General features: G+C 39.9%; 1 protein-coding gene across 1 annotated transcript; it reads right to left on the reverse strand.

Annotated features, from left to right (window-relative positions):
• Window positions 1-23,853, reverse strand: LOC307136632 (uncharacterized protein). The gene is made up of 3 exons (XM_079833826.1): window positions 23,788-23,853; window positions 10,988-11,205; window positions 1-1,498 (listed from the first exon to the last, which is right to left on the reverse strand). The coding sequence occupies exons 2-3, from the start codon at window positions 11,145-11,147 to the stop codon at window positions 252-254; spliced, it is 1,407 nt and encodes a 468-aa protein (XP_079689952.1). The 5' UTR covers window positions 11,148-11,205; window positions 23,788-23,853; the 3' UTR covers window positions 1-251.
• Between the last annotated feature and the right edge of the window lie 1,610 nt (window positions 23,854-25,463).

Consider the following 25,463-nt stretch of genomic DNA (forward strand, 5'->3'; position numbering starts at 1 on the left):
ATCATTTTGTGCAGGTCCTTTTATGCATTTTAGTTGATGCAGATTTATACTTCTGTTGACATGTAAAATTGTAACTAGTTCATTCTTCATTTGACTGGCTTCTTTATTCCTCTCAGTCACTGGACATTATTTGGGAATTCAGGCCTATAAGGTGATTTAATACTGTAACAATAATCTGCACATTATACAGTCTCTCAATTCATACCATACTGATGTCATATAAAAATCATACAAACGCGCAAAAATCATTCTCATTCATGAATACACATGTGGTCCTCCAGCAATTTTTTATACCTAAAACTTTTCCCACAGTGTCCACATGTAAATGGCTTCTGTCTAGTGTGAACTCTCATGTGCCTGTTAAGGGTTCCTTTTCGGTTGAAACTTTTTCCACATTGTTGGCAGGTGAACGGTTTCTCTCCAGTGTGAATCCTTATGTGGTCTACAAAGTGTTGTTTTTGATTGAAACGCTTTCCACACTGAGGACATGTGTAGAGTTGCTCCCCAGAGTGAATTTTCATGTGTCTGTTGAGGTTTAGTTTTTTAGTGAAACTCTTGCCACACTGAGAGCATGTGTAGGGTGTCTCTCCAGTGTGAACATTCATGTGGACTTGAAAGTTTTCATGTTGATCAAAACTCTTTCCACACTGTTGGCTGGTACAAGGCTTCTCTCCAGTGTGAACTCTCATGTGCCTGTTAAGGCTTTCTTTTTGGTTGAAACTTTTTCCACACTGTTGGCAGGTGAACGGCTTCTCTCCAGTGTGAATTCTAATGTGGACTTTAAGGTTTTCATGCCGATCAAAACTCTTTCCACACTGTTGGCAGGTGTATGGCTTCTCTCCAGTGTGAATTCCAATGTGTCTGTTAAAGCTTCCTTTTTGAGTGAAACTTATTTCACAATGTTGGCAGGTGTAAGGCTTCTCTCCAGTGTGAATTTGCATGTGCCTTTTAAGGCTTCCTTTTTCAGCAAATCTCTTTCCACACTGTTGGCAGGTATAAGGTTTCTCTCCAGTGTGAACTACCATGTGAACTTTAAGGCTTCCTTTTAGAGCGAATCTCTTTCCACAGTGTTGGCAGATGAAAGGTCTCTCTCCTGTGTGAATTCTCATATGGACGTTAAGGTGTCCTTTACTAATGAAACTCCTTCCACACTGAGGGCAGGTGTAAGGCTTCTCTCCAGTGTGAACTCTCATGTGTATTTTAAGGCTTACTCCTGGAGCGAAACTCTTTCCACAGTGTTGGCAGGTACAAGGCTTCTCTCCATTGTGAATCCTCATGTGCCTGTTAAGGCTTTTTTTTAGAGTAAATCCGTTTCCACACTGTTGGCAGGTGAAATTACTTCTAGTTCCCTTACTTTTAGACTTTTTTCGTGACAAAGTCTTTTCAGCCTGTGAGCAACTAAAAGGTTTTTCCCTTGTTATGAAATAATTATTCTTAAATTGATCTTTCGCTTCCATTTCATTCAGTACTTCACTCTCCTCTTTCAGCACCGTCAGTTCTAAGGCAAAAAGAGACAAATGCTAATTAACACCAGTTTAATGGCACAAAGCAACAGACAACAAACATACAACTAGATCCTATTTCCATGGGTATTACTCCAGGGGGTGGGTAGTGGTGTGGGGTTGGGGGGATAGCAGACGTTTTATGAAGCCAATTATGGAATTCAATGACGTAATCTAACACATTTGTTTTCGTAGAGTCCTCAATGCCGAACATTCTCTTTCAGTGGTCCTCTCACAGTATGGCCAAAGACCAAAAACCTGCACTATTTCACGGATTGAGAATAAAAGCAAAGGAACTCCTTCGTCCCACTCAGACCATGTCTTTGTTAAATTTTTAACAACTGCTTGGGATGTGATTTTACGGAGTGGAATTTCTTCCGGTATCTGGGAGCTGTGCACATAGTCGTCAATAAAAACTGGTTCCTTTCGAAAAGGGAACTCGCACTGCGTCGGAACGACGTTAGTGATATAACGTCACAGCGTGACAGGTGTCTGAAATCACTATCGAATCCCGGTAATCCTATTGACCAGCGACAGCCCATGATGTCATCAACATGCGACCCGGAAGTATATATGGGCGCCTTGCAAACACACATTCGTCTTCAGGGACTGTTCTGTCTGAAGTGCTTCGAGTTAAGGTAATACAAATTCATTATGTGATGCACATGAGCTGTGTGTTTACGGCCTGGGATCAAGAGCATGCACAGTCAGTTCATATGGAGTTGTTTGTGTGTAAATGTAAGTGTTTTTCAATCTGAGATCGCTCTGCTCTTGTCTGGCTCTCTTCTTGTGGGAAGAGGGTTTGGCATCTGGGACTGGTGCTGCGGTCCCGCATCATGGGTTTTCTCAGATGGAGCTCAACGATCGTCGCGAGAGGGTGTACTCCTCGCAGACGATCTGGCGGCTGACGAGACTTATCAGCAAGTGCTCTAAGGGATGGCTGGTGAAGAGTGGTAAATAAATCCTGAATCTTCTCAGCCACCCTGACCGTGTATGCTGAGCTGATGAATGTTATGGAACGTGCTGCAGGCAGGCTGCAGCTGCCATGTTGGCGCGTAAGAGGAGCAATCGTTTGTGATAGATTGGATGATCGATTTCTCCCTGGCCATAAACCGTCGGCTCAGGTGAGCCTTCCATTCCTTCTTGATCTTCTTACAGAGATATAGAGGGCATGGAAGAACCCATATTCGGCCCGATATTCATCGACATCAGCGATTCAACTTCGAGGGGATAGGGGAATTTGGGTATGTGTAGATTCTACTGATTGACGGGACGTTTGTGAACTATCTCGCATATGGGTAGGCATCAACACTGAGAGCTCTAACTCTGCCATCTAACTTCTCAAAACTACGTTGTGCTTTAATGGCAGGGTATACAAGGCAGCAGGTCAGGCTGGTGCTGCTTTGCACACCATGGCGGTGTTTCAGGTATACCAGGCAGATCTGCTGAAGGATCTCAATCAGGGGTAGGTTTGTAACTCTTGATGTGGTGGTCGAACTGCGCCGCACCACAGATCTAGCTCTCCTGTGCACCAATCAAAGCAGCTGCCGCGATTGGTTAATTGGCGGGTGCAGGTGAGAGTGGTCTATTTTGTGTGATAACACTAAAAGATGTATTTGTTACAGACCTTCGTTCCCTGTATAGAGTATGGGTTTTATGTCAACCGTTAGGAAGAAGGAAGTTATATTTAAGTTTTCCCCTGTAGGTGGCTGAATATAACACCAGGTTTTTGAGCTGGGTGTGTGAGTATGTGTTGGCTTTCCCCTTTGAGGATTCAATTGTCATGTTACTCTGACAATTTGCATAAATTGCTATCAGTTAGTAGGCCTCACTAGGCCTCTCTGAAAGGGTGCTCTGAGTTTCAGTCACTTTGACAGTTAGCATATGTTGTTAGCAGGTAGCAGGCCTCACCAGGCCTCCCTGAAGGCAAGTACCTATGTATGGCATCTGGACAACTAGCCTGGCTGGCTATCAGGTTGTAGGGCATCCCTGAGGGCTTGCTTTTAGGTGGTAGGCCTCCATAAAGGCGAGTCTGGATGCTCTGGCAGCCGGCATGAATTGCTAACAGGTGGTAGGCCTCCCTTAGGCCTCCGTGAAAAACTTGCTATCAGGTAGTAGGCCTCTTTGAAGGTGAAGTTCCCAAGGTCAGGCACTTTCTATTACCAGTTCTTTGCAGAATAGAACCTATGGTAGTTTAGCCTACAGCTGGGGGTTACCCACCAGGCCTGCTCAGGTGCTCCCCTTACTGAGGGTCGTTTATGAGCACACAGCCGCCTGAGTCTATTCAGACGGTCGCAGATCAATCTATAGCCCTGTCCTGCCTCCTTAGTGCTTTAAACATAAGTGCTTTGTAGATCCTTGGATTGAGCAACTAGACTCCACTCGCTAGCAAGGGTGGTAAAGGGGATACCCGTCTCTGAGATTTGGGCTGAGAAGGACTGCCAGTTTTTCCGTCCCTTAGTCTGGATGCCTCACTGAGGCACTATCCGGAGGCTATGTTTCTGAACAGACAGGGCTGGCCAAACCGAAGTTTCCAAAATAAATGGCACTAGGTCAGGCCTCCCTGGTGGCATTCGGGTGAATATGTTCCCTGGGTAGTGATTTGGCTGGGGTTCTTTCGGGTCCCCTAGCCACATTCCCTTAAAGGGACCCCTTCTGTTGAAGTGGTTGGTCCCAGGCCTTTTAGGAGACAGGAAAAGGAACCTAATATGTATTAAGGTTCGTCTTAAGGCTTATAGCTTGGGCTATGACACTGACAGCCCAGTGTGACCTGAGGGGGAGTGGTTCAGGCATTTCATGTGAATTTGCTTGTTCTGACAGTTGTAACTGCCAGTGGGCAGGCACTCCCCTCAGCATGGCGGTGTGGGTATATCGTTCCCATAGCATCGTTACGACGCAGTGCAAGTTCCCTTTTCGAAAGGGTACGGTCTCTGGTTACATATGCAACAAAGAATGTAACTTTATTATCACCTCTGCTCTCCTGAAAGACCTTAGCAGACACGATGCCTGGAACCCTCAATGGCAGCACAGGAGACCAGACCAGCACTAGCCATTTGGTCAAAGACTAGAGACAAACTTCCAGTGCCGCTGCTCCCATTACGCGCCATGCGTAGAGCACCAAGTGCTCAGGGGGGCACCACAAGAAAATGCTCTCTCTACCAAAGATGATGTATCATTGATTTAATGTCTTCAAATCCCCATCTTGCTTGGTATCAAAAGAAACCACTTTTAATTTCAGAATTTATGGTGTATAGCAGGGTTTTTCCTGGCTCAAAATGAGGCGGAGGCGGTAAAATCCTACTAGGCTTGCTACGATAGTCGGTGTTGCCGGTGTTACCGGTGTCCAGACTCAACACCGGTTACATCACTTGCCCACCGTGGCACCGCCCACCGTCTTTTTGATTTTTTTATAGTAATAAAATAATTTAGTTCAGTTAGAGAACAGACCATACAAATAAAAACTGAACGTATCTGCTTAATAAAGCAGGATCCGACCGTGAGTCTCGGCAGCGGCAGGAGTCATTCATCAGATTTAAGAGTGAGGAGCTGACTGAGATGATCGCGGAAGATTTGGTTTCAAAGCGAAACGTAAAAGCGCCTATTTAAGGGAGTTTGTCATTTGTTTTGTTGTTGTGTTTTTCATTAAAAATAATAGACTAATGAACCCATAATTCAAGCAACCCGCAGCCGAATTGGCGCTAATTCAAAACCGAAAGTTAAATGTGCACGGCCACACAGAGCGCGCATTGTTTACTTTCGCCTGGCTCCGCAGTGCGAGCCTCCGCTACGCTGACTGCGCGCATTTATTTTTGCCGCGCGCACCCTCACGCTCGTGCGGACGCGTCGAGTATAAACGAGGCTTTACGGACGAACTGTTATTCATTCATGGCGTGCATCTCAATCATAGACTGATCAATGCTTGATCAGTGCCCTGACTACTGAACTAGGGAACTGATTGAGACGCACCCATGGCCTCACAGAGCGCGCATTTACAGACGAGCTGTCATTCACGGTGTGTGAATACGCAACACTGGCACGTTTTCAGTTCAGAGCGGTCGTGTGCATGTTACTTTCGGTTAGATAGAATTAGTGATTTAAAAGCCTCCGCCGGTGATACCGGTATTACCGGTGTTGTCACACATCAATTAACCGGTGGGAAAATTTCCTCACCGGCACATCCCTAAATCGCGATTTTGCCAATTAATTGTCAGTTTTAGGCGTTGTCATACATTTTTTGTGTGCTTCGATCATTAAATAATTATGAATTTAATCCCTTTTAAGTTATCACTTTGCAGTGTAAGATTGGAGCTAACACCTTTAAATATTTATTCAATTCAGTAAATAATTGAAACAATCACAACAATCTGGCAAAATAAAAGGGTATCATTCATATATTTCTAGAGAGAATATCTGTACGTCCCTCTTTTATTTGTTAAACACAATCCAGAATCCACTAAGTAGGCTACACACTCATTATAGAGAAAACAATAAATGAGTAAAAATATATAATCATAAGCTATGACAAAAATATATATTAAATTAGGTGAGTGGATAGTTAAAAAAATTGCAATTACAAAAAGTAATTCTTGAAAAAAAATCTTTGGACTAATTTTATAAAATGTTAATGAAAATGTACAAATTACTCTGTTCTTATTAAATACATTTATGAAAAACAATTTATATTTAATTTATATTTATATTTATATTATAAATTTATATTTATTTATATTTATATTTATATTTAATTTTAATTTAATTTATATTTATATATGAATGTAAATAATTATATGTGCCTACACAAATAATATAAAATTACAAGATTTATAGTTTATTGTAAACGTAATGTGAAGCTCTGTAAAGGGGCAACAAAGATATGATAGATACGTGAGATAATTTTTTTTTATAATATTTCAGTGCACAAAACTATGTAAATATATTAAACGCTTCAAAACAGAGCTGCAACAAAGCGCTTATGCGCATCCCGGGTGCAGAATGATGCGCTTAAAGCAACATGGAGTCAGCACGCAGTGCAGCGTGAGTGCGCATTGAAAAGTCCACGGCATTAAAAGAGGAGATGTTGAGCGCACAAATCCTAGTCTACTATGTATATCTGTCCAACAGTTCACTGTTTATTTGTTTCTTCACAGTTTTAAATTCCGGTTATTGTGCATGTGATGCTAATTAATAGTCCTTGTGTTGTCACCCGGTAGCGAGTAAGTTACAACATCGTTCAGAAACCGCTAGATCAGTGGTTCTCAAAGTGTGGTACGAGTACCACTTGTGGTACCCAGGCTGCCTCTAGTGGTACGCAGAGGAATCACTAAATAAAGTAATGTTAAAAACTACAGTCTATGGTTAAAACGCAATACTTTTTTTTTTTTACATTTAAGTATAGTACAGTTTTAATTTAATAATTATTTAATTAACCTGTACAGTGCAGTGTTAATATACAAACGTTGTATTTACAATGTTAAAGTGGTTGACAATAATAAATTCTTATTAGGAATAAAACTGCCTCGTTTAACTGTGCAGAGATGTAGCTGAATAGTTAAGGCCAATTTATACTTCTGCGTCGAGTGCACGCAGAGGGTACAGCGTACCCTACGCATAGACGCGCTGGATACGCCGTACCCTGACGCACACCTCTCCAAAAATGTAACAACACGTCAATTCTACGCGGACCGCAAGCGCTGTGATTGGTCTGCCAGAACCCTTCCCTCAGGTCAATAAATAAATTGAGTGTGTGTATGTGTGTGTGTGTCAAGAAATTGGATGATAGTTCCTTACGACTGCTATAACACAATATTTTGCAGTCCAGCGATTCTTTATGGTAGTAAATAAATACATAGATCCGCTGAGTATAGTTTATTTATTTTTTCATTAAAACCAAAGATGTTTATCAGTAATTGTATATCAAGAACAGGGAAACATTAGGGTATATTTCGTGAATGAAGTCTCCGCAACAGCAATCGATTGCTCGAGCCACCGCTGCTGAAAACAGCGGCCACGAGCACCGCATGATTTCACAAACACATTCCAGCGCCAGATCGCCTTATTTAACTTTACTAATCAACTAGAGATGCTTAATTTGTATTAGATACAACAACTCGAGCTGCAAGAAAAGCCGCTCTCTCACTGCTGCTGATATTCCGACATGAATGTACAGATTCTACACAACAAGCTGCTTCTTCTTCGGCTGTTCTCTTGATTACACCAACATGCCCGAGGACACTGCCTACTTGCGTCTGCATGTGTAATTGCACATTGACGCAGACAACAGCGCAGAAGTATAAATGCTCACGACGACGCCGTACACTCGACGCAGAAGTATAAATTGGCCTTTAAGCCAACCATGCTACTGTATTTTATTGTTGGTCATTATGGTGGTACTTGGAGAGCAAAATATTTTCTGAGGTGGTACTTGGCATAAAAAGTTTGAGAACCACTGCGCTAGATAAACTCCAGGAAGATAAATTAATTATAATACTTGATCTACATATCAAGTATTATAACGGGAATATATCATCTTGGAGTGAGCTTTACCGTGCTGCTGCTGACTGTAACCGAACGCGACGCGCAGTTTGAATGCTGAATGGAGAATGATTGACAGCAACAGCGGAGGAAAGAAATTTAGCTATGGAATGGCTTTAGATGACTTGTACTAGCAAATCATAATATGTGATGTGATCTACGAAAACCTTTTACAGCTTTTGATACCATATGAAAGCTGGGGCCAAGCCCTTGTCAAATATCTTTCAAGGCTTGTCTGAACCAAAAGTTCTGGTTATCTAAAGTCGGCTGATCACTATGATTTTTAGGAACGGCATATTGAGAAAAACAGGTTTAAATCACCTTCATCCTCTTTTTTCACATAGACATGAAAATGCACTATCCAAACTTAAATGGCTGTAATTAAAGAAGGCTTTGGAATATATACCTACGGTTGGTCTTGTTTTAAAGAAGACACTTGGCAGATTATTGTAGATGTCAAATAATTTATGAAAGTAAAAAAGTTATAAAGTTTAAGTTTATGAAAATGTAAATATATATATTTTATAATAATATTTTATAATAATATGTATTTTACGAAATATGTTTTACTCTAAAACTACAAGACAATCAAAGCCAGAAATATGAACAAGTTGTTTAAAATTTTAGGTTGATATATAAAAAAAATTAGCAGTGCCTAACTATTCCTCTAGATGACTTCCAAGCTCCATTACTGACCATTTATGCACCTCCACTTCAGTTTGAGTGATCTGAACCACATATTTCCATAATTTTCATACATTTTATGAAGTATGTGTCACACTCAATCACTATCACTCACCCGGCTAAAATCCATGTTGTAGTTATCTATCGCCCTCCAGGTCAACTGGGTAACTTCTTGGATGATTTGGATATTTTACTCTCTCACTTCCCTGAGGATGGCACTCCTCTGGTACTGCTTGGTGACTTCAACATCCACCTTGATAAACCCCAGGCTGCTGACTTCACCACTCTTCTGACCTCATTTGACCTTAAGCGAGTATCCACTACAGCTACTCACAAATCAGGTAACCATCTGGACCTGATCTACACACGCTACTGCTCCACAGACAACACTTTAGTTACTCCACTGCACACCTCAGATCACTTTCTCATCACTCTTAACCTCATACTGACTCCGGACACAACACGCACTCCTCCGCAGATCACCTTTCGGCGTAATCTACGCTTGCTCTCTCCCTCCCGTCTATCCACTATGGTTTCATCCTCACTCCCTCCACCTGCTCAGTTCTCAGCACTAGACACTAACAGTACTACTAACACTCTTTGCTCCACTCTAACATCTTGCTTAGACAACCTCTGTCCCCTTACATCCAGGCCAGCCCGCACCACCCCCTCTGCCCCCTGGCTGTCCGATGTTCTCCGTGAACATCGCTCTGGACTCCGGGCGGCAGAGAGGAAGTGGCGCAAAACTAAAAACGCTACTGACCTAACCCTGTATCAGTCTCTTCTCGCTTCTTTCTCTACTAATGTCTCCACTGCTAAAACTACATACTACCACAACAAAATCAACAACTGCTCCAACTCTCGTGCACTTTTCAAAACATTCTCTTCGCTCCTTTGTCCTCCCCCCCCCCCTCCTTCGTCAACTCTTACAGCTGATGACTTTGCATCATTTTTCACAAACAAAACCTCTTCCATCAGCAGCCAATTCTCCACACCACAAACCGACACACACATCTCAACGACCATCACACACACGCTCCCCTCCTTCTCTCTGCTCTCCGAAGCAGATGTCTCCAAACTCATCCTTTCCAATCATCCCACTACATGTCCGCTTGATCCTATGCCCACTCACCTCCTTCAGGCCATTTCTTCTTCTGTTACTCCTGCACTCACTCACATTGTCAACACCTCTCTTCACACCAGGACTTTCCCCACAGCATTTAAGCTGGCTCGGGTAACCCCACTGCTTAAAAAACCCTCTCTAAACCCAGCACTTTTAGAAAACTACAGACCGGTATCCCTTCTACCTTTCATTGCAAAGACACTTGAGAGGGCTGTGTTTGATCAGCTCTCTACGTTTCTTGAACAGAACAACCTCCTGGACATCAACCAATCGGTTTCAAAAGCGGCCACTCAACTGAGACTGCCCTGCTCTCAGTTACGGAGGCACTGAGACAGGCAAGGGCAGCCTCCAAATCCACAGTACTTATCTTACTGGATTTGTCTGCTGCTTTTGACACAGTTAATCACCAGATCCTCCTGTCAACTCTCATGAAGATGGGCATCTCAGGAACCGCTCTCCAGTGGTTCAAGTCTTACCTCTCAGGTAGGTCCTTCAGGGTGTCATTGAGTGGTGAAGTGTCTAAGTCACATCATCTAGCCACTGGCGTTCCCCAGGGCTCAGTGCTTGGACCACTTCTCTTCTCCATCTACATGTCATCATTGGGATCGGTCATTCAGAAACATGGCTTTTCCTATCACTGCTATGCCGACGACACTCAACTCTACTTCTCATTTCAACCTGATGATCCATCGGTTGGTGTTCGTATCGCTGCCTGACTAACAGACATTTCAGCATGGATGAAGGAACATCACCAGCATCTCAACCTTGCAAAGACAGAACTGCTTGTGGTCTCAGCCAAACCAGCACTGCATCACAATCTCTCCATTCAGCTAAGATCATCAACCATAACTCCGTCCAGGACAGCCAGGAACCTTGGGGTTGTGATTGATGATCAGCTAAAATTATACAAATTTGTTAACAGTCCAGAAGCATTGAAATGCTGGAGGGGGTGGGAAGGTAGGAGACCACACGCATATATTCTGGAATTGTCCAAAAATATCCATATTTTGCAAAGGGGTAAAAGGCTGAGATAATGAAAATTCTGCATATAAACGTGCCTTCTACTTCTCTGTTTTTCTTGCTGTTTTGGCAAAAGGGGGACCAACACAATATTAGGTCATACTTTAGATTTGAGAATGAAACCAACCTGTTTGCTCCTCAGTTTCTTCACGTTTTACTCTGAATGTTTCTTCAATCTTCATGTCTTCGTTCTCCTCTTTCTTTCTTTGTTCCTCAGTTTCTTCATGCTTCACTCTGAATGTTTTTTCAATCCTCACGTCTTCACTCTCCTCTTTAATAAACGGCATCTTTATAATAGTGTCGCGTGGATCTCAGTCACTTCACCAGGAGTTGTGTGTGTTCGTCCTGTTTAAGATGAGAAAAATTACCAGAAAGAAAATTAAATCCTCACAAAATCTCTCCTAGGTCAGTAGTTCAGCGCACTGGCCAGTGATAGTTTGTTTTATTTTTATTGAACTTTTAAAATTACAGAATTCAACAGCAAGTTTCTTGACACATTTTCACATTTTGTAAGTATAAATTAAAACAAAACAATTGAAATAAAAAGAAACAAAAAAAGTTGAACTTAAACTTAAAGGGCATCACAAACATGTTAAATTCATTTCAGACTTTTTTTTAAATGTTTATTAGCAAAATTGGCTTTGAGTTACTCCGTTTAATTTGATGAATATAACATTTCCATAATATAAAACAAATCGATAATATATATTTGTGGCGAGAGACATGGGAGGAGCGAGTGAGACCGGTCTCGAGTCCTCTCATGAGGGAGCCGGAGGCATATAAGGACAAGCAACACTAGTGAAGAACAGGAGAGGACCAGGCATGGACTTTACGTTGTTTTGTTTATGTTTTGTCATGTGTGTGCACTAGGGATGAAACGATTACCGGTTTCACGATAAACCACGATAAAATTTAGTGACGGTTAGTAATATCGTATAAAATTTTATTATCATTAAAACCGCGTGTGATTATCACGGTTGTGAAAACTCGCGGTAAATCTTGTCCAGTCAGCGTCAGTCTGGCGCACCGCTGTTTTCTGAATGAGGAGAAATGGCAGAAAGCAGTGACAGCACTCGGGGGATTGTTCTGCCTTCTAAAAGGACCAAATCTGAGGCGTGGTCATATTTTGGCTTTTACAAAAGTCCTGAGGGAAACTTAATCTAAGATGGTCACCCTGTCTGCAAACATGCCAGAAGAAAGTCGCTGTAATAGGGAAAACACTTCAAAACTACGAACGCAAGGCAAGTGGACTTTGACCTCAATACCAAACCTACGTCTGGGAAATAATAACGTGAAGCGAACGAACAAATTCAGACAAGACTAGGGTGACATTTAAGGGATAATAATCAGGGCTTGACATAAACAACCGCCATTTGCGAGTGTAACGTTATTTCGGCTGCACACTAGCCACATGGCTGTTGAACTTATAATAGTCTTCTCAAAAGCCATCTGTTATAATCGCGTTGCGCATTATAAGCACTTACACGTGCTTCTATTGAGTTTATGAATGCAATATCTCATAATCAGAGGCGTTCAGATTAGCGGAGTTTTGTTCAGAGCGCGCGCCGCTCTCTCTTGCTGAAATCTGCACTCAAAGCAGAGATAAACGTGTGCTGTACGCAGGAGATTCACTCATCATACAGTGGATGACTGTTTTTGTTCTATTTCAGCAGCGAAAATGGTTTAAAAAAAACACAGCAGAGCTACAGCGCATCTGATATGACTGGCATAACGCAGGCGAATTTAGGGACCGTCTCTAAAGTTACATACAACATTGGTAACGTTATACACGTTTCAAACTTCAATAGCATTTGAAGAGAATGACATAAGTCATTAAAAAAAGAGTCATAAAAAGACTGTAAAGTGTTCATCTAGGTGTCAGGTATGATGCACACATTTTGATATTTAATAAAATAAACTGTCAAATCATGGAAATATGGATATGCATTATTTCACTAGGATACTGTTTGGGCTCTAACACAAAATATGCTGATTTAAATGTGTCTGATAGAACACTGATGAGAATATTGCTTGGGAATATATTTACAGTGATAATATTAGAGATTATATTTACGACAAATTATTATTATTTATGTGTTATGCGTTGCTATTGATGACGGCCATTAAGGAAGGAAATCCCACAGAATCTAGCTTAAAAAAGTGCTTAGAGCTGCTTTAGTTATTTGTTGTTTGTTGAATTTCAAATATAAAACTTGTTGAAATGTTTTAAGTGTGTGCATCTGTTCTTTTTGAACACTTTCATTTCGTTTGAACAAAACCGTGATAATATTGATAACCGTGATAATTTGGGTCACTATAATCGTGATGTTAAATTTCCATACCGTTTCATCCCTAGTGTGCACGGCAGTCGTCTGTGAGGAGCTGCTGCTTTTACTTTCAGTTTATGTTTATTTATTTATTAAAGTCTTTAAATGTTCGCCTGTTCCTGCCTCCTTCCTTATCAACAAACTGTGTTACAATATTTTTCTTTTGAAAAAGTCATATCAGAGTCCTGCACGGGTCCGATTTTGTAAATCCGCACCCGCCCAAACCCGCAGTGCTTAAAACCGCATCCAACCGTTTTCCGACAACAGCACTAATTAAAATCCGCACCCGAAATAAAATCAGTTTAGCATATCACATTATAGACACACTTCCAAAAATGTTTATTGCCAGCATACAGAAGTTATTATAAGACCATTAGCCTAACACAAGGACAACTTCAGCTGAGGCACATTCAGTTCTGTCCCCTTTTGAAAAATACTGTTCGATAGAACTGCTTGTGCTTGGTTTGTTACCACGGTTATCTGCGTGCTTCATTAGCGATCTTTTCTTCAACTCCTCAGGATCCATCTCAACGACTGCAGTGCAGGTAGATTGCGCGAGGTTGTGATTCTCCTGGGAGGGCGCACGCCATCGCACGGCCACAAAAAAAACTGATATGGATTTTAAATTGTTTTATCAACTTGAAATACAGGCAATGCATATTTTTGTAGATGTATTTAGGAACACATATACAATATACATGCATATATTTTTATATATTCGTTTGCACGTGACTGTTTTTAACCCGTGTTTAGACTTGTGTTCTCTCTTGTCAGACCCGACCCGACCCGCACCCGTATCCGACACAGTTAGGATGTTTTTCACCCGTTTCAGCAATATTCGTGGGTCACCCGTCGGGTACCCGCACCCGTGCAGGACTCTGATTAGAGCCCGACCGATAAAGGATTTTTAAGGCCGATACGATACAAATATTTGGTCATTTAAAAATCCAATATATTAGCCGATATAAATTAAAAATAAATAAATAAATAAAATAACAGAAACGCGTAAAAAAAACACTTAAACAGATTTCCCTTATACATTAGTTATTTGTAGTTATTCATGATCCCTCAGCCTCTCTAAAATAATGATAAAGGAGTTTAAAAATAAACTTTTGTTTTATTGTCACAACAGAACAGAGGAACATAAAAATACATTAAAGTTCTGATAAATAAAATGTATAAAAATACAAACTTAAGATATGAAACTTAAAAGTCGTTTGGACGAAAACACAATAACAAAAACAAAACAAAAAATCAAAGTTACCAGTATTAATAGATGTGGTAAGCTTTATAAATATAACTGAGCAAGACTGGGGAAAAAAATATTCAGTTAAGTTCTAGAAGTTCTGATAAGTAACAACAACAGCCTAAAAAATAAACTATATACAGTATAAATATGAGCTACCTTACAATTACAATGTCAACTTGCTTATTCCTTTACATGCACTCTTTTAATTCTATCCATCAAGCTACAACAAACCATTTTCAATCATCATTTGCTGCCTGCCATCTAAAATCTACTACTGATGATGATGCAGTAAATCCATCATGTGACTCGTTAATGCTGCGTCTGAACGAAGTCAGCAACGCACTTTCGTTCACTCTTCACGTGCTTAACTTACGATTTACAATGCAGGGACTGGAACTACATATATACTAGTTATAAATACAGTAATCATTACTTTATTTAGGCAGAATAAGTTTGTTGTGATTTCCAAGGCGCATTAATGTTAGCGGTCTCCCACTGATAGCCATGGCATTAGCTAGCTTTGTGGTTAGCTAAAGTCTATGATGTTATAATTTAGAAATATGTATACTTTTTCAAAATAACGGGCAGGGAAGAGATGATACGTCTCATGCTGTCAAACTGTCAGACTATTAAAGAAATACATCTTATTCAGTCACATTGTCCGAGTTAAACTTAGTCAGTCAAGTGTAACAACCTAACGTAATTACCAGCTCTCTTGGCTTACATGTAACAGCAAAACTTGGCACTTAAAAATTTTGGCAGTTACAAATTGTGTCATGTTATTTGAGTTAAGAGAACTGATGGGGATGTTCTTTTAATTGTTATTCAAGCAATGTATGTCTCGTTGCCAACTTACATGCACTTCACAGATGATCTGTGTTGTGAATGCAGCGCTCAGCATGACTCAGCTGGTGGTGTTGCCAGCCGGCACGTTGTAGAGTGCCCTCTGGTGGACAAACTATGAAACGCCAACACTCAATGTGTTTGAGCGGTGTTTCGTCCGTTGTTTTTATTTTTAATTTTTTTATATTCATTTATCGGCCATCATAAATGCCGATACCGATAGTTTGGAAAAAGCCTAATATCGGCCGATAATATCGGTCGGGCTCTAACTCTAATGCACAAGTCTGATGACGCTTGCTTCATTCGCGCGTGAAATTCGCTTCACAACAGACGCAAATTCGCGTCATGGGAGGGGCTTCTGCCAGCCGGCTCGTCGAGAAATGGCTGACATGGGCTGTGTTTAAGTCTTAAGTCTTTTTTGTTAAAATCTACTGTTAATGTGTGACAAAACGTAGTTTTAAGACTTTTTCAGCCGATAATGTAGTTGTTTAAAGCTCAAATCTGTGGTTTATTTATAAAAAGAGTGCCTATTTGAACATTTTATCTGGCGTTTTCGGAGTTGTGAGCTCCAGTTGATCAGCAGCGCTCATCAATGCCGGTGAGAGCAGCCTTTCCTCGGCTAGTCCTTCTGACGTCTGCCGCTGGCTCTGATGTCTCTGTGGTGTCTCGAGCTATAACTCGTCTTGTGTAGATCTAACGGCCGATCTTTGGTCTCATGGATCTAGGGATGCGCGGTACTGGAAAAATACCGGTATATATTTTATTTCAAACGGTACGATATCATGATTTTGCTCATTTCGGTATATGCTGCAGTTCCGAAGTTCATCGCTAGGTGGCAGCGCGCTACCCAAACTGATGTGAGACCGGCAAATGTGGCAACAGAACAAGATGAATACAGCAGTTGAATCTCACTCAACACGCACAAAACTCATTAATAAAGCGAGGAGTAGACGTGAAATTTGGAATTACTTTGCTTATAAAACTGCTGAAGAACCATCAAACCTTGCCAAGCATCGGTCACTTAATTCCTGACTTGTAAGACATTAAGAGATCGACAGGTGAATGCATAATTCTAACGATCTAATTTAGACATTTTTCTTTTAACACTGATTAACGCACATACATAAGATCGTATAGTTTAAATATAAAGAAATCTCCAGCGTTCGTTTCAACCAGTGACGTTTAGACCTCATAATATTTGCAGGCATACTATTGCACTTTTTACATCCGCGAAAGACATAACCAACTGTGTTTATGTAACTACTCACTAAAGATTGACATTTTTGACATAATTTTGTGTGTAAGGAAAAACAACTTAATTTGGAATGCGCGAGCTCTTTAGGCTTATGTGTGTGTTTGTTGTTGGCATGAGCGCAAAGAAAACTCTCTCTCAAAGAGCTCTCATCCCATATGTATTACGAAATGCTATAAAATTGCTTGCAAGTTCAAATTGGCGAGGTTTAAGAAGACGTGGGCAGTGATTTCCGTCAGTTGTCCTGCAACGGAAGAGAAAGTGTTGAATCTGAGCGTGCAGATTGCTTTTATAGTGCAGGTGCGATGTCTTTTGAAGCCAGAAGCAATTTGCTCATTTTGAGAGAATGGAGACGCGCAGTAATGCTGAAATTACATACAAAAAAGTTTCCAAATGACTGATTGATGTGATAATCTTTGTTGATTAATTTAATAATAAACATTTGCGGTAATTTCCCGCTTCATAAACCCAAAACTTGCGAGAGTGAGTAAAATTATGCGCAATACCCGCATCAAAATTCAGACCCTGTATGGTATCGATTTAATATCGGCTGAGATGTATAGTAACGAAGTAGAACTACTTCACTACTGTACTTAAGTACTAAAAGGCAGTATCTGTACTTTTCTAGAGTATTATTTTTTTCTCCTACTTCCACTTTTACTTCAGTACATATTTTCGATGAGTTTAATACTTTTACTCCGATATTTTTTTTATGTGCTGAATCGTTACTCGTTACAATTATATATAATTATAATCATTCCATTTCAAACCCACATTACCACTGCCAGAACGGTAGATGGCAGGTTTGATGAAGCTGGCACATCATTGAGCGAATCAAGCGATCAAGAAGACTGCGTGCGCTCCCGTTCTGCCTTTAGATCATCTTAAAAGATGGACGAACCAAACACACCACCTTCCACCGCTTCAACTTCTAGTGATCATGGCTGTGAGAGTGAGGAAGGAGACCACCCCTGGCCCTACTTAGAGTCCATGTTCCTATATGTCGGATTGAAAGATAATTCATATAGAATGAAGTGCTTACTCTGCCGCCCGAAAGGTTGTGAAATACTGGCCTTCAAAAATTCACCGTCGAATTTGAAGAAACATATCAAGGTAAGTTACAAACATCATCACAAATCAGTCACACAAATCTTAAGCCCTTTTGCTAACTAGCCACATGCTGCGGTGTTCACTTAACGTTAACTAGCTGGCTATCATAAAGGCTGTCACGCAGCGCAGAGAGAGAGAGAGAGAAAGAAAGAGAGAGAGAGAGAGAGATAGAGAGAGAGAGAGAGCGAGCTGTATTTGTATTAACTAAGATTTGTATTAACTAAGATTAACAAAGATTAATAAATACAGTAACAAATGTATTGATCATGGTAAGTTCATGTTAGTTATTAGTCTAATACATTAACTAATATAATGTTAACAAATCAAACCATATTGTAAAGTGTTACAAACAAATTTACTCAGAATGCCTCTTGAAATGAGAATATAAGTGTGCTTAAACCATTTTTTTTTACTAAAAGTTGGTTAGTAAGATTTAATCTGAATGAACTACAGTATTTTCAGGTTATTTATATGACTGTAGAAAAATTACCTAAAAATAATTTAGCCTAGTTTAGACTGGAGTGAGGTGAAAACAGAAAAAAAGTGCAAAGCAAGTTGTTGTTAGCTAGCTGTTAATTTTATTCAATTGTATATGGTAAAAAAATAGACAATTAGTCAAAATACATTTTTTGGTAATTAAATCAAAGTGCTGACAACAAACAAAGCATCTCAACTTGTCTGCATCTCAAGTGGTCTTCGCGCACTCCAGTTTCTCATGATGCATGGTTGGTTGTATCAAGTTAGGCCTACATGGTTTTGCAAGTAATTGCAGAGAAGTACTAAAGCAGAATCCATGAAGGATCTTTGGTTATTCGGTTTCTTGCTTAATTTTTTTTATATAGAATTATGGTGGATAACTGACTTTAATTAATTTAGCTTTTATCAATAGTGTCACAGCAGTTATTACACAATACACTCACCTATAATGTTGCTCACGTTATAATTCTGGGAAGGTAAAACTATATCTTTTTTTGTGTGTCTCTTTTCAGAGCAAGCATGACTGCCACTTGAGTAGATATGAGTAACTCACATCTGCAAAGCGAAAGAAGAAGACTGCGATTCCCTCCCCTTCCATCAAGCAGGGCACATTAATGGGTAGCTGGACCACGATGCCGCAGAGATCCATCGACAAGGCAATCATGAAGTATGTTGTCCGAGGACTTCAGCCTTTCAACATTGTAGAGCAAGTAGCTTTACGCGATTTTGTGTTTGACCTGGTACCAAATAGCAAAATAATGACAAGAATCACACTCACATCTATGATTGATGATGCTGCCAAACAGATGAAGATCAAGATTATTGAGGCCATGAAAACTGTTGACCACATCGCGACAACCACTGACTGCTGGTCTGCCAGGCGGCGTAGTTTCATTGGGGTCACGGCTCACTGGCTGGACCCGGAAAGTTTAAAAAGGTGCTCAGTGGCCCTGGCCTGTAAAAGATTAAGAGGCTCTCACACTTTCGACCTTCTGGCAAATGCACTTAATGATATCCATGCTGAGTATGACATTCGGGGGAAGATAGTCAGAACAACCACGGACAATGGCTCCAACTTCATTAAAGCCTTCAAAGTCTTTGGTGAAGATGAAAATAACAATACTGGTGCTCTAGTTCAGGAGGAAGAGGAGGAGGAAGAAGAAGCAGACAAAGATGAGGAGGAGGTAGAGTTTGTCGATGTATCTTCACTTTTGGAAGAGGATGATGGTTTTGAGTTCCAGCTCCCAAAGCACCAGCGTTGTGCATGCCACATTCTTAACCTAATAGCCACTGCCGATGCCAGCAAGGCAGTGTCCAATGACGTGTACAAGAAATTGTACTACTCAACATTTGGCAAGTGCAATGCACTTTGGAATAAATGTTCAAGATCCTCAACGTGGAAGATGCTTGCTCCCTCCAGCTTGTGCGACCAAATGCAACAAGATGGAACTCTGTGTTCATGGCTGTGGAGAGACTGCTCAGGATAGTGAAAGAAAAGGGAGAGGCAACAATGAGAGTTTTCTGCACCGATTTGAAGGTTCCAATGTAAGTTTAAAAATGTTTCATATGTTACTCTTTCTGTTCAAACTCAATTCTGGTCCATATTGTCTACTTGTACAACATTGAATTGAATGATTAACATTGAACGATGTACCAATTAATTGCATGATAATCATCCAATCATGAAGCAATGCTGTTTTTTGTCTCTTATTGTTTATATGTTCTTGTCTTCTTCACAGGTTTAATCCAGCTGAACTTGCATTCCTGTCAGAGTATTCTGCTGTCATGACTCCAGTCGCCCAAGCAACTAACATTTTGCAAGCTGAAACCAATGTCCAGATAGGGTGGCTGCTCCCAACCGTCAAGCTCCTGAAAATCAAGCTGAACAGGATCAAGCTGCCGCTGAAGTACTGCAAGCCGCTTGTGGATGCCTTGCAGGTGGGCATTGAGAATCGCTTTGGCCCCATGATGGAAGACCCAGAGCTGGTGGCCGCTGCTATTCTCCTTCCAAAATTCAGGACAAATTGGACACAGGAAGATGAGACAATCAAAATAGGTAAGAAATATAGTGTATGGGTGCATTATTTGTGTATTTTACCAATTTGCAATCACGAGTCACACATACAGTACCGCTCAAAAATTGGGGATTACTTTGAAATTTTTTTTTAATATGGAAACACACGAGCTTGTCCTGCATAGAAGATATTGCAAACATACCTATAAACAGGGCATTATGATGTTAGAGTGAGAAATTATGTGGTATGGGAGCCTTCCTCTTTAGCCTAGTAGTATGGCAGCCAAGCCTTCCTGTTTAAGGTCTGCCAGGCTGTAAATGCTGGGGAATTATTTGAAGTATAAAGTCGTCATTTCCATTAAAATCATTTACTGACAACGTCATGTCAAATCTGTGGTTTCTGTCATGATCGGTTGAAACTATTATTATTGTTTATAACACACTCTTATATTTCAGGAATGGACTATATCAAACGAAGCATTGAAGACCCCTCATTGCAGTCCAGTGAGGTCAACAGGTCCAGCTCATCTGATGAAGACGACTTCTTTTCTGGCATGCAGGGTTCGAAGGCACAAGACAGCGCCAAACAGCTAGATGCGTATTTGTCATGTTCAGCAGACAACATGGACTTGCTCAAGTCTTTTCCAGCTGTGTGCAAGTTGTCTGTTAAGTTAAACACACCCCTTCCAGCATCAGCAGCCTGCGAGAGGCTTTTTAGTATCGCAGGATTAGTCTTTAGCCCTAGAAGAGCGAGACTGAATGCATTCAATTTTGAAAACCAACTTCTTTTGAGGATAAACCAAAGATTTCTAACTTCCTAAATATGACTGCTTTATGCATACCAGTTTAAGAAGGGAATAAGCTGTGGAGAAAAAAAAAGCACAAGCAGGGAAGAGAGGGTAGGAATGCTTTAAAGGGGAAGGGGCATATTTGATCTGTTTTTATTTACAAATATTTAAGCTCCGTGTTTTTAGGTGCTCTAATCACTTTTGTTTTTACATAAGAAATACTTGAATGTTGCGTACTGGCCTTTGAGATCTTCTTTTAGTTGCCCTAACAAGTTGAGGGTGAAAAGAAAATGTGTAACTTCCGAAAATGACTGCTTTATGCACACTAGTTTAAGAAGGTAATAAGCTGTGGAGGGAAAAAAAACAAGCAGGGAAGAGAAGGGAGGGATGCTTTAAAGGGGGAATTGACATACTTAATCTGTTTTTGTTTACAAAAAGTTACAGACAAAGGAATTTTGATTGTCCTTTAGGTTAATCATTTGAAATAATAAAAACAATATGTTCAAACTTTTGACTACTTTCTTTAATAACTACATAACACAATACTTGTACTTTTACTTTCAGTACTTGAGTAGTAAATTTTAAAATAAACTACTTGTAATACTTAAGTACAAATTTTTTTGAATACCTTAGTACTTCTACTTAAGTGTGGTGCTTAAAGAGCACTTCCACTTCTACTCAAGTCACTTTTTTGATAGAGCACTTGTACTTTTACTCAAGTCTTGGTCTCTAGTACTTTATACATCTCTGAATATCGGTACTTCGGTATTAGATTGTTGTACCATACCGAAGACAAAATTGTGGTATCGAGCCATCCCTACATGGATCTATAATTTGTTCCCTGGCAAATCGTTTAGGCTGAGGGCAAAGTCAAGATTCATTACTTTTTTATTTTTAGGCTATAGCTTTACGTTACAGTTGTAGCCGACTAGCACTGACTTTGAATGTTTGACTGAATTGTTATTATACCTTTTACTTATACTTTTGTAATATTGATCAAACATAAACTTGCATTCAACAAAAAGAGACTGGGTTGTGTTTCATGTCATTTAATGTTATCACTGTGATAATCATATTGTCTGAACCAGATATTAATATACAGACTTTCTCCTCATTGTTGTTGTCACTACTAGAGCAAGCTCCTGATTGGTTAACACGGCACGAATATCCGCAAATGTTCAGATTTTTCAACTCGGGCGATTCGAATCACGCGTCAAATGCTCAATTCCCTCAATTTGTGCCGTGTCATTCGCGTGAATCGCACCGCAGAATGTCTGTTCGCGTCTTTGCATTGACTTAACATGTAAATAATTTGCATCTCGTGTGAACGCACCATTAGAAATTGTGACCTCTCATATCTAATGTGTGTTTCTCAGGATATATTCTGTGAATATTTTTAAATGACACTTCTTTAGTTTTATTTGTTACACAATACCAACTAAGAAATCCCCAAAAATCTTCCCACTCAAATGATGGAAACATATGAACCCAAACTAATCTAGATGGAGGAGAGATTTACGAAAAAGTGATCTAATCGATTGGTCACTGCATTTATCATTAATTAAATCAAGTTTATCTAAAAACAAATGTTTGTAGGCTTTTAATCATTAAATATAATTGCTCTGTCGAATATTTTCCCTAACCATTTATTTTAGAAACTCGGTGGTATCAATCTTTTTCTTAGATGCAGTTTTGATATGAACTAAACATCTCTTTGGTTGTCTAATAAGCAGGTCCTTTTGATGCAGTCAAACTTTTGTCAAAGTTTGGCGATGGCTGCATTAGCTTATAGTTTATTTTTTATTCCAAAAGTACTAAATGTGTTGAAAAATGTAGCTTGTAACATTTTAATTAGATTCTGCTGAAATTAACTAAATTACTTGAAAAAAGATTCGTTCTTTTTGCTGAACGAGATTCAAAGATCCGAGCTGGGTTTGGGGTGGTAATACCAGGAAAAGGAATTGGTATAAATAGAAGAACATCGGATAAATTAATTAGGAGTATGTACTGTAGAAATGTTGGCAATATTAATTGGATTAAGGTGGGCGGAAAATACAGGAAAGGACAAAACATTGATATGCTCTGACTCTTCATCAGCTTTAGCTAGCTTAAGATAATTTCTTTCAAAAAGCCGGCAAGATATTTTGTGTGAAGTACTTCAGATAATAACTAATATAGTTAATAAAGAAAGTCAGGTAATATTTATGTGGGTTCCAGCGCATGTAGGGATTAGGGGAAATGAGGAGGCAGATAAACTAGCAAAGAGGGCATTATTGAAAGATAACATAGATATGCAAATCAAAATTAGCAAAGCAGAGGTTAAAAGCATAATATGGGAGAAAATAAATTAAAGGTGGCAAGAAGTGGGGAATCGGAGAGAAGATATAGTGTTGACAAGGTTAAGGTTGGGACATTGCACATTAAATATAACCCTTAAGATGATAGGAAAACATCAGTCAGGATTGTGTGAGGGGTGTCAAGAAGAGGAATCAGCAGAGCATGTAGTCATGATTTGTAGAAGACATGAAACGCAGAGAGAAGTGATGAGGGAAAAGTTGAGGGGATGCGCATCTCAAACAAGCCTAACGTTTCACAAGTCCACGAGAATACAAGTACAGACAAGAACGCATATTGAGAAACGGCCGGAGAGTCTAAAGCTCCGTTTCTCTCGTCACTCGCCAGAGACTGAGCTCATGTTTGAACTGATTCACGATAAAGAGAGAAATGAGACGCTCCTTCTGTTACTCATGAGTTTATTGTGTTACTTTACTCACACAACGCTGATAAATGTTAGATAATGCAATGCAGTGTTACATTTGATAATATGTAATTCATTATGTGTCACTTCAAACGCTTAAAACACAAACCTTTCTTCAGCCGAATCCCAACAGATGCAGGAGCGCCGCGGCCTTATGACGTCATACACCAAGACCAAAATAAAAGCCCCGTTCACACACTCCGTGTGTCTAAAATAAAAAAGTGTATAAAAAGCACTGTAATATCAACTTATCATTGTGTTATTAAATGTATTTCACCAATACATTTCACATATGTCATCTTTTCTTATTATTGTTATAGATAGATAGATAGATAGATAGATAGATAGATAGATAGATAGATAGATAGATAGATAGATAGATAGATAGATAGATAGATAGATAGATAGATAGATAGATAGATAGATAGATAGATAGGGTGAATTAAGGGTCATTGGGACAGTTTTTGAATCTCCGCCTTTTGTAAGGTTTCTTGCCATAAATTAAAAACATCAGCCCAACACATAATACATATCTGTAATACTGAAGATGTTACCAATCCATTTGAGGAAGGAAAAAAGCTAATGAAAGGTGTGACATACACTTTTATGTAAACTGAGCCCCACATTTTTTATAAATATAAATATATAGTTGGGTGATTGGGACAGTACATCTTGTCATTGATTTTGGCTAGTGAATGCATTGTTGCACAAGTTAGTTCATACTTTATAATTACGATACGATATAATTTCATATGCAAAATCACACTGTCTGTTCCTCATGAATCCCATGTTTATTTCTGTTAAACTTTATTACTCAATGTTTATACATTACAGAATTCTCTTCCCCCAAATTTCACTGAACACATTTAATTGTCTACCCCCAAATTTCACTGAACACATTTAACTGTCTTCCCCCAAAATGTAATTGAACAAATTTAATTGTCTTCCCCCAAATTTCATTGAACATGTTTAATTCTCTCCCCCAGCTTTCACTGAACACATGTAGGAGGTAAAAGAAGAGTCTAAAGATAAAAAAAAAAAAGTCCAAAGGTAATTTAAATCTTTTGTTTGAGAAAAAAAAAAAAAAAAAGCTTCAGGCCCCAAATTCATTGAAACTTTTATGTAAACTGACACTGACAGGAGGGAAGCACACTACATGCACATTGCTGTCTCTCATAAGTGTAAGAAACTCAATGTTAAACACATGGCTGCTGTGTCCGTCAAGAAGAAGCACATCTGGAAGGCGATCTTCTTTGGGCAGGTGAGCTATTAAGTGCTTTCCCCAATCCAAAAACACTTCAGAGTTGATCCATCCATTGTCTGATATTCTGACAAGGGTATTGATTGGTGCCCCAAAACACCATTCAGCCCTAAGCCTTTTTGCTTTGAATATCGCAAGTAGTGGCCCATACTCTTCTGCTGCATTGAGACATGCTAGCAGGGTTGTTGTTTCTCCCCTTTCATTTGCAGTAATTTCAAAGCATGGCGATCCTACTTCAGCCACAACACAAAGTGGTCCTGTAGGCCTGTTTCATCACAGTTCCAGATGTGTCCAGGGTCCAGGAGGTCCTCGATCCCAAGCTAGGTAATTATTTCGCTGTAAGAAGCAAACCATTTTTGCACGGAAACATGGTTGAAGCAGGGGTCACGGTTCATGAATTCACTGTCTCATATCTTGTGTGTGTGTTGTGTGTCTGTGGATTGGGCGGAGCGACTGCTTTGTCGCTGATCGTAACACCTGTCGCAGCTGATCAGCGCATCAGCTGCAGTTCATCAGCACACCCT

This window comes from Gobio gobio (assembly GCF_949357685.1).
Source record: "Gobio gobio genome assembly, chromosome: 13".
Lineage (NCBI taxonomy): Eukaryota > Metazoa > Chordata > Actinopteri > Cypriniformes > Gobionidae > Gobio > Gobio gobio.